Source organism: Leguminivora glycinivorella, chromosome 10, assembly GCF_023078275.1.
Source record: "Leguminivora glycinivorella isolate SPB_JAAS2020 chromosome 10, LegGlyc_1.1, whole genome shotgun sequence".
NCBI lineage: Eukaryota > Metazoa > Arthropoda > Insecta > Lepidoptera > Tortricidae > Leguminivora > Leguminivora glycinivorella.
Window position 1 is genome coordinate 1,545,928 of NC_062980.1, and position 12,914 is coordinate 1,558,841.

At 35.6% G+C, this 12,914-nt stretch overlaps 1 protein-coding gene across 2 annotated transcripts in view; it reads left to right on the forward strand.

Moving 5' to 3' along the window:
• Window positions 1-1,647: 1,647 nt before the first annotated feature.
• Window positions 1,648-12,914, forward strand: part of LOC125230065 (protein halfway) — a 50,324-nt gene continuing 39,057 nt past the window's right edge. Inside the window, exon 1 of one of the 2 annotated variants that reach the window (XM_048135061.1) lies at window positions 1,648-2,034. In XM_048135061.1, coding sequence (XP_047991018.1) covers window positions 2,005-2,034 — 30 coding nt within the window. In that variant the 5' untranslated portion in view covers window positions 1,648-2,004. The remainder of the gene's footprint in view (window positions 2,035-12,914) is intronic. The other variant, XM_048135062.1, reaches the window with a different exon arrangement.

The following is a 12,914-nucleotide window of genomic DNA, read 5'->3' on the forward strand; positions in this document are numbered from 1 at the left end:
ATGTTAGTCCGCCCTGCCGCACTCCGCACCTCAATCTGTATTCCTCCGAGAATGCTCCCGCCCACCTAACGACATTCGACTGATTTTGATACCAGTACTTCAAAACTTTACTTAAGTCTGGTGGCATGTTAATTTCATTCAGTTTTTGCCAGAGAATATCATAATTAACCATGTCGAATGCCTTCGATAGGTCAAGGTAGCATGCGTATACATTTGTTTGTCGGTCTGTGTAGTATTTGACAGTATGCTTTAAACTCAAAATTGCACCTTCCGTGGACAAACCTGATCGAAAACCGAATTGATTATCGTGTAACTTTAGATATCTGTCAATATGAGAACTAAGCAGACTGTCAAACACTTTGGCTACTATGGTCGCAAGCGAAATCGGCCTATAGTTGTTTCTGTCGCTAATGTCACCGGTTTTGTTTTTTACTATTGGCACCACCACAGTCTTCATCATGTTGTCTGGCAGGAAAGCGTGTCCTATACAAAAAGTGTACAGCATGGCCAGTACTCGAGGAAGATGCGGCCCAGCATGCAGAAGGTGCTCAATACTGAGGCCATCATGACCAGGAGACTTACCCCTCGTCATAATCTTAATGGCTTTCTTAATATCATTAGCCGTAAACTTGGTAGTAGTCCCCCGGCCATGAGTACCAGCATCCGGCACCCCTGGCGACTGTGTTGATGCCAAAGGTGACTCAACCTGAAAAAAGCTTCTAAACATGTTGGCAATATCTTCATTGTCACTGAATTTACTTTAAATGTCACTTTAAATTTTCATCTGAACAGAAATTATCTGTTCGTGCTATTTTTGTCTATAATAATAGTTATTTGTTTTACAAGAGGGCAAAGTTGTTGTTTAACCGCACGTGCCAATATTGAAACCCGAGCAAGCGAAAGATTCCAATATTGAACGGTAGTAGGTAGGTTCAAAAAGTGGAATTTTGAGTGCTGCGAGGGTTTCAAGGCACGAAGGTAAAACAAACTTTGCCACCGAGTAAAACACATTTTTCACCACACCAACACGATCAAAATACTGACTTAAAAACATCAAAGTAAATCACATCCATCAATCTATTCAATATTTATGATTCAAAATCATCATTTATTGGTAAATTCTACCAGTCAGCTTATGACATCAAGTTAAAATTTGTATGAAATTACTTTGCACTCTTGTGGATAAAATGCAATTTTGCTATCTGTTTTCGAATAGCAAAGTAAGCCCTTACCAGTTGGTGTGGTGAAAAATAATTTCAATTTCAATTTCAATTTATTATTATTATAATATATATAATATCTCTATACATTATTTATTAATAATGTATAGAGGTCGGCTTCAACGCTGACCGCTGACCGGCGTTATCACCGCCGCACAACCAGGGAATCCGGATACCTGCGCCGAACCGACACACACACTGCCATCTCCCTCGCGCCAAGTACTATGCCCTAGGAACTGGCACTAAATATCAGACTGCCCTTTCGTTTAGCACTAACACAAGAAACCCTTTAAGCGCCGTCTCGTTCTTTAACAAGCGTAAAAAAAAGACGCACGCGAACGCGTCGACTCGAAACTCACGCATAATACTCAATAGCTCACTGATAACTCGCACTCCATCTCCCTCGCACATCGGCAACAGCGCTACGCCAGTATACGTGTGTACAAGAGTGGTGGTAAACTATTCGCTTTTGTGTAGTTTTGCCAAGTCGGGGACGGTCCGAATTAGACCGACTACATGTGGATTGTTGTGCGAGTGTCAAAAGTGTCGTGAACTTGTCGATTAAGCAGTCGAAAGTGTGCAAGTTTCGCGTTTTGTTCGAAAAGTGTGTAAAATGTCAGATGCGGCGCGGGGCGAGTGACGCGGGAACGCGGCATTTTTTAGATTCCGATAGGATTCGAAAGTTGAAACTGCATGTTTACGAACGATGCATTTGTGCGTGTTTAAGCGTTAATTTTAGTGCGAAGCTGTGATTTATTTTTATCGTGGAAAATTGTGTGACAATATGAGGCGCACCGAACTATGTATTTTTGACGTAAGTATTTTTGAACATAATAAAAATAGTTTTTACAAGAGTTATTAGTAAAAATCTGAAAACGCGAATGAATATTTTTTCTTTTACGAAGGAAAATACACAAATAATCGTACATAAATCATTTTGTGATATAATTATGCTGGCTTCCTGGGTCAAAAAACTTCAAATATAACCGCTATCAGGGTTCATGTATGAGTCTTTCAGGCAGAACAAAGAATTGGCTCTATCCCAGTACATCTGTAACCGTCAAGCATAATTACCATAATAATAATAAATCGTGAAAAATAACGGTTATTATAATTGGAATAGCACTTTATATATTTGTTTACCGCAGACCCACGTTGATGTTTTTATTTGGATCAGTCCTGAAGATAACATTTCAATTATTCATGATTTCACAGAAAGAACATAAAGGAAAAATTTTGTCCGTTGTGGACATGACGGATATTAAATTATACAATCGCTAAGGGAAGTGGATAAAAATAGGGGGATATAATTAAAAACTTGCGGTTTCCGTCAAAGTATTGCAAAAAATAAGGAAATGGTTGGGTTTCACAATACTAATAATGTATTGCATTTTAATATACTTAAATTATTTTACACTAATCTATACGAATGAATTAGTATATGTGTACATGAATCATATATAAAGTACCTACATGATTTTATAAGACGTCCGCGGTACTTATTATATCATATTAGTTATACAATATTTATTTTCTTAATTTTGTTTCTCCTAGTTAAGATAAAAAGACAGAGCTGACGCATCGTCTAAGCAAAGTTAGGTAATTTCAATTTCGGGCAAGTAGTTGTGGTGAGTCAAATTTATAAGAATGTATCTAAGTGTAATACAACCGGCATAAACGTAGGTATTGTAGGTAAGTACATAATTGAATCGTCTATTCATCGGAGGATAACGCTGTGACTGTGATGTGGTTCCGAGAGGCTGAGTAACAATACACAACGACTAGTACCTACAGTCGTGGATCCATTCCCTTTGACACAATTGTCACGCTGGTATTTACATATAAAATAGTTTACAGTAGGTATACTGACATATGTTTCTCTAAAAAAGTACGCGAAATCAACAAATTAACTGTTTATGTTTAGCCTACTTGAGCAGAGTGCCGGAAGGTGATAAGCTCACCAATTGCGATTGTTTTGTGAAATTTTTAAGACAAATTGTATTTAAGTAATAAATTTTGCATTTACATTACATTTATCAATATCGATAATCATATGATAGAATCACTTGTCAAAAAGGGGGCCTATATTTTCGTTAGGTACCTACTATATTTTTTTCGGTTTTGTTCTGATGTTTTAATTGTATGTAGTTTTAATTGTTGACTATTCGTGCGTTAACTGTTGTTGTATTTTTACACAGGACGTGATTATTCCTACATCTAGGTTAACGAGTCAAGATCACGTTATTATCGTCCAAAAGCTATGTATTTTTGAGGGGCCGACTAGAATACTAACTAACTTCGATTAATTAATGTTTTATATGAAATTAGGGGTAAACTTCAAATAGAAACATGAATAGAAAATGATTTACGAATATTAGCTATCTCATTATCTTGATTAGGACCAGACTTGCCATATTTGCCTGGCGATAGCCTGCTAAGTTAAACACAATCTATTAATAGCGAATACGTGTGACTCAAGTCCTAATTATAATTGTCAGTATTGTTTACCTTTTGACATCACTCATTCATCATTATTCTGTGACGTCACACCGAACTATTGAAAATATTGGTCCTTTGAACAATAAGAAATATTTGTCTACTATAGCGAGGCCATTTTAGAATAACAAAAATATGTAATTACGAAAACAGTAGCGTACAAGGTCCAAGCTGGTGGTCAGGGCTGCAGAGAGAGGAATCGTCGAACTACGAGTATCAGCGTCCAAGAGCGCCTTCTGCATCTGACCCTTGAACCAGTCACCAAGCGAGATTCTCTCGAGAATCGAATCAACCTTTGAGCCAGGCCAAGGGCTAAGACAAATTAAATAAACAAAATGGTATTAAACTCCTACTTCAAAATTTAAACATCTTTAGTGCGTTTTTACATTATCCGATCCGATATTGGATGTAGGACCGATATCCCATACAGTACAGGCGTCATCTTGGATTTTTTCCATTGAAAACGGACAGGCTGATAAATAAAACATTTATTTTTATGCAGAAAATCAGAATGATAGAGGTTGAAGCATACGGCATTGCTACAACAACATACTAATACCTACTACTAATGGTGCTCCCCCATACAACACATACACCACACACACACCTAGTATACAACATGTATCACAGAAAATGTGGGAGCACTATAACGACATACATGCAGGCTATTATTGTCATAAAAGGCAATCACTTTTATGTGAAAAAAAAATAATATAAAAAAAAAATCCACGTTCAAACAGAAGCACACAGAAATAGAGTTAACAGGGAAACGGATGGATATATCAAGCTAATTGGGATAATTGAGTAACAGCGGCCATCGCAGGCCGGGCTCCGAGCAGACACTTGTATTATCTGCCCCAACATCACACAGACATGTTTCTAGTTAGATCATTCTCTAGTACTCATTATTGGACGTATAGTTTTTTTTTCGAGTACGTATATATTTTTTGTGTTATTTTCATTGTCAGTTATGTAGGAATAAAGATATATAAATATGTACCTATATTTTTAACAAAGCATATGAGTTAACAATAATGTCTTTACTTCTATGTCTCTATCTGTCATATAAGGTCTCCAAATATTTTAATTTAATTTTATTTATATTCATGTATGAGTGAGTTTTAGAATTTAGAAAAAAAAATATAAAAACATATTTTTACCGATTACAATTTTAAACAAAATCAGTTTCAAAATAAACAGTAATACTTGTTTTCGATAAAATGTCTATTCTTAGGACATCACTGTATATTTTAACACTTTAAGTTCTCGCGTTTTGTACACATTTTTAAAGACACAACACGGGTCGAACACGATAACATATCATTTTTAAGACGATACGGTAGGGGTCAATTCTCCATACAAACGCTCTCGACTATTTCCTCCCTGGTTTTTCAAGATAGAGCAATGATTTTTTCAACACAGGTTGTTATTATTTTTATCTGTGTCGGACCGTTTAGATTTTTTTGATATTCTGCTTTTTTAAAGATTCTAGAGCCAATCAAAAATTTCCAAAAACGGCCTTTTTCATTGTGGCGAAAAATTGATTGTGGCGAAAGATACTCAAGATTGGTAACAATTAACCAAAAAAGCTAAACGGTCCAACATAGATTATTTCATTGTTATACAGATTCTCAAATTTCGTTCCGATTGATTAAGTTTTGAAGGAGGAAAGAGTCGAGAGCGGAACCTCGATTTTAAAGATTTTTTTGAAATATCTTTTGACTGAGTTGTTCTTAATGGACAATTTTTTTTTCGATAACTCTAGTTAATACTTAACACTTGTATATTTAACTAAAATTCCCAAGTTGTCTCCTTTCCATTTTAGCATTTTCGCTACCGTATCCTCTTAACTTTATCCACGTTCCGGCCAGGTTTCACTAGCCGTATTTTATCGAGTTCGAGTTTAAAAATCACTAGTGTATGCTACAAACCAAGGAACTTAGTAGGTACTTACAAAATACGTCAGAGACACACGATAAGTATATTTTTATTAGTAGTCTGTGTCAGTAGGTACAGGACAATAAACGTGCCTAAGTAATGTTATCTGTCCCAGATCGACCACACCTGCTGTGATGAGGTTCGCAATTAGTAAAACACAGATAGGACTAGATAAACAAATTGTTCCATCGAGAATACAGTCAGGGTACGTAGCCAAATAAATAAATAAATAAATAAGGTCTGGTGTGGTTTTATATAGGGGCAACTTAAGATGCCAGTAAGTTTTTTCAATGCTTCACGTGTAATAAAATAACGAATTTATGAGGGTTTTTAGTTGATGCTAGCTTTTGTGCAGTGGGAATTTTATTGCATCTTTGTGCGATTATGTGACAAGAGTGCAATTTTAAGGAACCATTTTCTAAATCTATGGTTTGTCTCTTTGTCTGAAAATAATGTATTTTTCTCTTTATTATTTTTTATACCTAGTTCCTGTCGAAATTTAAATGTTAACTGCATATTGTTTCTAAGGTATACATACATACCTACAAAGTTTAGGTACTTTTAAATAATAAGTAACATTGTAATATAATTTACATGCAATAGGTACTTGTCGAAAAGTTGTTGCCTGCATAACTACACAAACTTTATTTTTCCACACTTAGTGCGTTTTCATTTCACATTATCCGATCCGATATCGGATGTAGGACTGATATTCCATACATTACAGGTGCCATTTTAGATTTTTTCCATTGAAATCCCTCCAACATCCGATATCGGATCCGATAATATGAAAACGGACTTACTCGAAACAAAACATTTCATGAATGATAAATAACACGATTGACACCAGACACCCTGACATGACTCCGCTGTCAGCAATCATATTACGTCGTGATTCAATTATCTCGTTGAGCGGACGCGATGCACTCCTCGTAATTAATACTTGATTACTGTACAGTTAACACTGGCAGCTATTTATAACCAACCCAATGTTTTATGATTTCTTAAACATAGTTTTTATCGATAAAAAATTAAGTAAACGCTTTCTTTCACTATTTTTCCTTCTTCTACAACTCGGTTTAACAGTCAAAGTGATCACTGGATAGTCTGGATACAGGCTTTATCCGTTTTTTTTATTGCCTGCCTATTTATTAAATAAAAAAAATAGAATCCATTAAGTAAACATAATAAATAAAATAATTATTAACAAATATATCTATACTTACATAAAACATTACAGGCGCCATCTTGGATTTTTTCCATTCATATCCTTCCGACATCCGATATCGGATCGGATAATGTGAAAACGGACTAAAGCTTAATCGGACATACTGTATCGAAAATTTTCTTTTCGACAAAAAATTGTATATTAATACATATTTGTGGATGGGATCCTTTTTTTTAAATTGATGTCCTCGGGCCAGATGTTGCTATGTACAATCAAGGTATTAAAAATAGACGTGAACAAATTGCCATAAATATGTGTACACGCTTTCATTGATACAAATAGCTACAATTATATCACTCAAAATGACTTCCGGGTTATCGGTCTTTGCGGCGCTGGCCAAAAACAGGCTAATTAAAAAACTCTAACCAACAATAAATAATTAAGTAAATTAATTTTTAATTATAGCGGAGAAGGTTTAAAAAGTCAAAAATCATTTTACCAATTACGGTAATATCGGCTGTCATTGAATGAATGTGGCACTATTAAATATGCTAATTTAAACTAATAATAGACGGCCAATCCCTAGTCTGGCAAGTTATGTAATACTCATTACCACTAAGAAGCTCCTCCAATACTAATTAGCGAGGCGCACACAAATAAATCTACTAAGTGAATAGTATATTTTAGCCTTGAAATGAAAATATGTGACGTTATCTAGGTAAAGGGACCTTATAGTCGATGGCGCTTGCGGCGTTATGAGCGATGCTCGTATACAAAAGCCGCCTTTACACAGACGCTCTATCGCGCGTGATTGCGCAATCGCGTCTGAAATAATGCGCGTGTAAAGACGACGGGAGGGGAAGGGAAAGAACGCGCGATTGCGTGCGCTGGAGCGGACGCGCAATCGCGTGGTTGAGGTTGTCTTTACACGTACGTTCATTCGCGCGCGCAAGATGGCGGACACACGCTCGTGGACTAAATAATTAGTGGTTGAATTACTTGCTCTTTATAAATCGATACTATTAATAACAATAATATCTGGGCAACCGAGCTTCGCTCGGTTCTGTTTCGTATCCTTGACATGTGTCGCCATCTAGTTCAAAAATGAATAGTACCTACATCGAGCGAAAGAATTCTCAGCCTTAACAACACAACTACTCCACACGAGATGGCGCGCATTTCGCCACAAAAACTCAAATAGTGTATTTTCTATTCGTTTTAGCCTTGACCTGTGTCGCCATCTAGTGTTTGCAATAAATAGTACTTACATCGACCGAAAGAATTCTGTCTTAACAGTATAACTACTGCACACGAGATGGCGCGCGAAGAAAAACGCATGAAAACTCGAAAATTCGCGTTTTCCGGGACCTAAGGATAAGTTAGACCGATTTTTCACCCCAAAAACCCCCACATAACAAATTTCTGCGAAATCGTTAGAGCGGTTTCCGAGATCGTCAGTGTAAATAAATATATATATAAATAAATAAATAAATAAATAAATATACAAGAATTGCTCGTTTAAAAGTATAAGATAACCAGTATATCGCGCACGATTAGCCTTTACACGCACGCTCTTTTCGTTCTCAAAACGCGATTGCGCGCACAGGCTTAACCGCGCGCTATCCTGTACGCTCCGGGAACGCGCGATAGAGCGACTGTGTAAAGGCGGCTAAATACGCGCCATCGACAATAAGGTCTCTTTACCCAGATAACGTCACATAATCGTAAGCTCTCAAGAAGTTGTTTTTTTTAAATACTATGTTGTAAATAAGCATGTGGGTCGATTGGGTCGCCCGATGGTAAGTGAATTAAGAATTCTATATCTAGGGGTGTTATTATGCATGTTGCCGTCAGTGTTCCTGTTCCGAGTTATCCAAAAAGTGATTTATTTTTACAATGTAAATTACAGTTTTTTTTATAAACAGTTGCTATGATAAAGTCTCTGCCCTCTATAACAAATATCTCACTAAGTGATTATAATATGTCATCTGTCAGTTTAGGACAAATAGTTATTTGTTATACAAGGGGGCAAAGTCGTATTTTAACGCCGAGTGTGGAATTGAAAAACGAGCAAGTGAAAGGATTTTATAGTTGAACCACGAGCGAAGCGAGTGGTTCGAGAATAGAATCCTGAACTTGCGAGTTTTTTAACACACGAGATGTAAAATACATTTGCACCCGAGTGTAACACAAAACTTTTCCCCTCGCTATAGCGAGGAAACTACAACGCAAAAAATGCGTTTATCACTGCTTCCAGTAGTTCCACAGGTGGTAAATCATCTTTATTACTAGATTCACCTACTTTTATCAATTTTAAAGCAGTTAATTTGACTTTATTCAAGGTCAAATTACTTTACCCACTAGTGGATAAAATGCGTTTTTACCCGCTGGTATTAAAAGACAAAACACGTGTTTCCGAGCTAGTGAGGGGAAAAGTATATTGTTATGGATAATCTACCGTGACAGCGTTCTGATAAAAAAATATTTCGTAACTAAACTAGTATTGAAAACTTCATTATTCGAATTTAATTCAAAACAATAGTACCTAAATTATAAATATTTTATAGTGAATACAATAGCGTTATTTATCGTCAAGGTTACGTCTTTAATACTCTAACGAACCCGTTACAAATTACAATGAGGTAGAATATCGTAAATAAACAAAGCTCTTTTCCTTCAATATATTTTTATATTACATTTATAATTGAAATACTGTGTTTATTTTTGTTATTTAGTGATCTGAAGTTAGTGAACTCTCTCTTTGACCACAATCGTAATTTCACGTTTGAAACTTCAGTATTCAGACCAAATTACCACTTTAAATCACCTACCCAAATTATTAACCCCATTATTCATAAATGTCCACTAAAGTTATCAAGCCGATAAAGTTCGTTTGTCTCTTTCTATCACACCAATACGTCCGAATAGGAAAAATGAATTTTATCGATTTGATAACTTGAACCGCTTGAACGTTTATGAATAAGGGGGTAAGTGTTTACTTAAATACATATATATCTATTTTTAAAATATTATCATAAATATGTAGTTATATTTATAATTCACTATTATTATGTGTTTATGGCCATATTCTCAGATAATGACACATTATGAATTAATTGATAGAAATTAAAATCATTTTCGTTTATATCATCTATAGGTACAGTCAAGTGCAAAAATACGTATCGATTTTATCCGCTCAAAAATATGTACCGAGACCTTATTCCGCCGACATAAAGTGCTATGGGACATATTTTTGATAAGTTGTACGCACCCATATTTTTACACTTGACTGTACATGAAGGTTACTGAACGAACATAACTTACCGTATACTAAAGTTCAAGTTAAAAACGGCCGGTTGTGAAATAAAAGAGTATTGTGTATGTTTCCCAGAGTGCGACTGACTAAGTAGCTACCACACATTTCTATAAAGTCTTATATCAATATGGAAACCGTAGGCACATAGGTCTTTTTAGTTGATTTAATACCTGTTTATTGGAAACAATCGGCTCGAAACGGCGTACGTTATAATTATAGTATAACTCGATATTAAACGTGTAAAAACTGCTCAACAGTACTTTACTTAACTTGAAGTTGGCTATATTGGCATAAAGTGATTAAATCCATTATATCATATATGGGAAAGTGTGTGTCTGTTTCTCCATTTTTCACGGCAAAACGGAGCGACAAATTGACGTGATTTTTTAAGTCGAGATAGTTGAAGGGATGGAGAGTGACATAGGCTACTTTTTGTCTCTTTCTAACCCCCCACTTCCTTAGAATGGGGGGTGGAAGTTTGTATGAAGCATTCCGCAATTTTCGGATTTAACGCGAGCGAAGCCGCGGGGAAAAGCTACGGTTTCTTTAATTCTAACATATATTTAACAATATGTGTTAATTAGCATAATATAGAAGTATAGTCTATGAATTATATGTCACTCTATTGCTATTGATACTGAGCTCAGTAAACAACTAAACAAACTACTTAGTTACTAAAATATCCAAATTACATAGGTACCATAAATTAAACGACTATTGTATACTATTTCAAAATAATTATACCACCGTTAAGTCAAATAACGTAGTTACTGCAATATGATGACATTGATGACTCATAATGTTCTTAAAAATAAGAATGATATACAATGACATTCGAGTGCGAAATATTGAACTGAACAATTGAACATGTCTAAAAATAAAACGCGAATATTTCCTTGTAACGAAAATATTCGGTTTGTTACAAGAATACAAAGTATCGATAAGTATTTATAACAAATGCACATCACTATTCAATTCAAAGCACGTTTGACTGACGGTGCTGTTAAAATAGGTATTTGTCAATAATCATAAACTACTCATAAAGTTGAATAAGTAACTAACTTTGTTCTGTTCTGAATTTGGAGTCTGTGGAAATCGATAGGTACCTAATAATGCAAACATTGTAAAACGCGTGTCGGGCCACGCTCAGTATAGGGTTCCGTAGTTTTCCCTATTTTTCTCAAAAACTACTGAACCTATCAAGTTCAAAACAATTTTCCTAGAAAGTCTTTATAAAGTTCTAAATTTGTGATTTTTTTTCATATTTTTCAAACATATGGTTCAAAAGTTAGAGGGGGGAACACACTTTTTTTTTCCTTTAGGAGCGATTATTTCCGAAAATATTAATATTATCAAAAAACGATTTTAGGAAACCCTTATTCATTTTTAAATACCTATCCAACAATATATCATACGTTGGGGTTGGAATGAAAACAAAATCAGTCCCCACTTTACATGTAGGGGGGGTACCCTAACAAAACATTTTTTTTTTCACTTTTTATTTTACCACTTTATCGGCGTAATTGATACACATGTAGATACAAAATTTCAGCTTTCTAGTACTAAAGGTCATTGAGATTATCCGCGAATGGACGGACGGACGGACGGACAGACAGACAGACAGACATGGCGAAACTATAAGGGTTCCTAGTTCACTACGGAACCCTAAAAATGGACCAGTTACATTTGTCCCCCAGTCGAGAATTGCCCCGAGAAGAGCACATGAGATGAGACACGGTTTTTGCATAGTCATGTCTTCAAATACCTATAGTCAATATTTGTAAGCTTAAAGCGGTTTTGTCAACATTTGTCCAATCACAGAATTAGATTTAGATAGAAGAAACGAGTTCATTTATTTGTATGGCGGCCGAGCGTGTCAGATTTTGTACTGAAGTTGTTAACTTGCCTGTGATTTTAAATATGTCTCAGGCCCTTGAGTGTTGATAAGTTTTATGTTGTTGCAATTAAATATCATGTAACGAGGCATTTTTAATGTTTTTGTTGACTTCAACTTACAAAAATTGACGCCCGAAAGCTGCAAGCTGCGATTAAAGACGGACAACTCAGTGGATTTCACTGAGTTCATTTGACACGCTAAGTAGATACGTTTGCTTGATCTATGGTTTATATGACATCTGTGTGTCCAATTCTGTGAGTTACTTAGGCGAGGTGAAGCTTAGCTATTTGAAGACATGACTATGCGAAAACCGTGTCTCATCTCATGTGCTCTTCTCTCTAATAGTAAATACAAACGTATGTAGTCTATGTCACTCTCCATCCCTTTAACTATCTCAACGTAAAAATCACGTCAATTCGTCTATCTCCACGTAAAAAATTACGTCAATTCGTCGCTCCGTTTCACCGTGAAAGACGGATAAACAAACAGACACACACAGTTTCCCATTTATAATATTAGTCTGGCTGGATAAATAGGTGAGCAATTCCCGAAAATTTTGTACATTTGGATCACGTCTTTGATTTTGATAAAAATTGGTAAGCTGACAGAGTCCATGATGCTGAGCAAGATCCACTAGGTTTCCCAAAATGTCCTAGGTAGTTTGTATGAAACCTTACTTTTTTGTTACCAGATTTCTATACATTTGCGGTAACAAAAAGGAAAATTTCATACAAAGTACAAACTACTAGGACATTTTGGAAAACCTAGTGGATCTTGCTCAGCATCATGGACTCTATCAGCCTACCAATTTTTATCAAAATCAAAAACGTGATACAAATGTACAAACTTTTAGGGAATTGCTGAGGTAGAGTTTGTTCG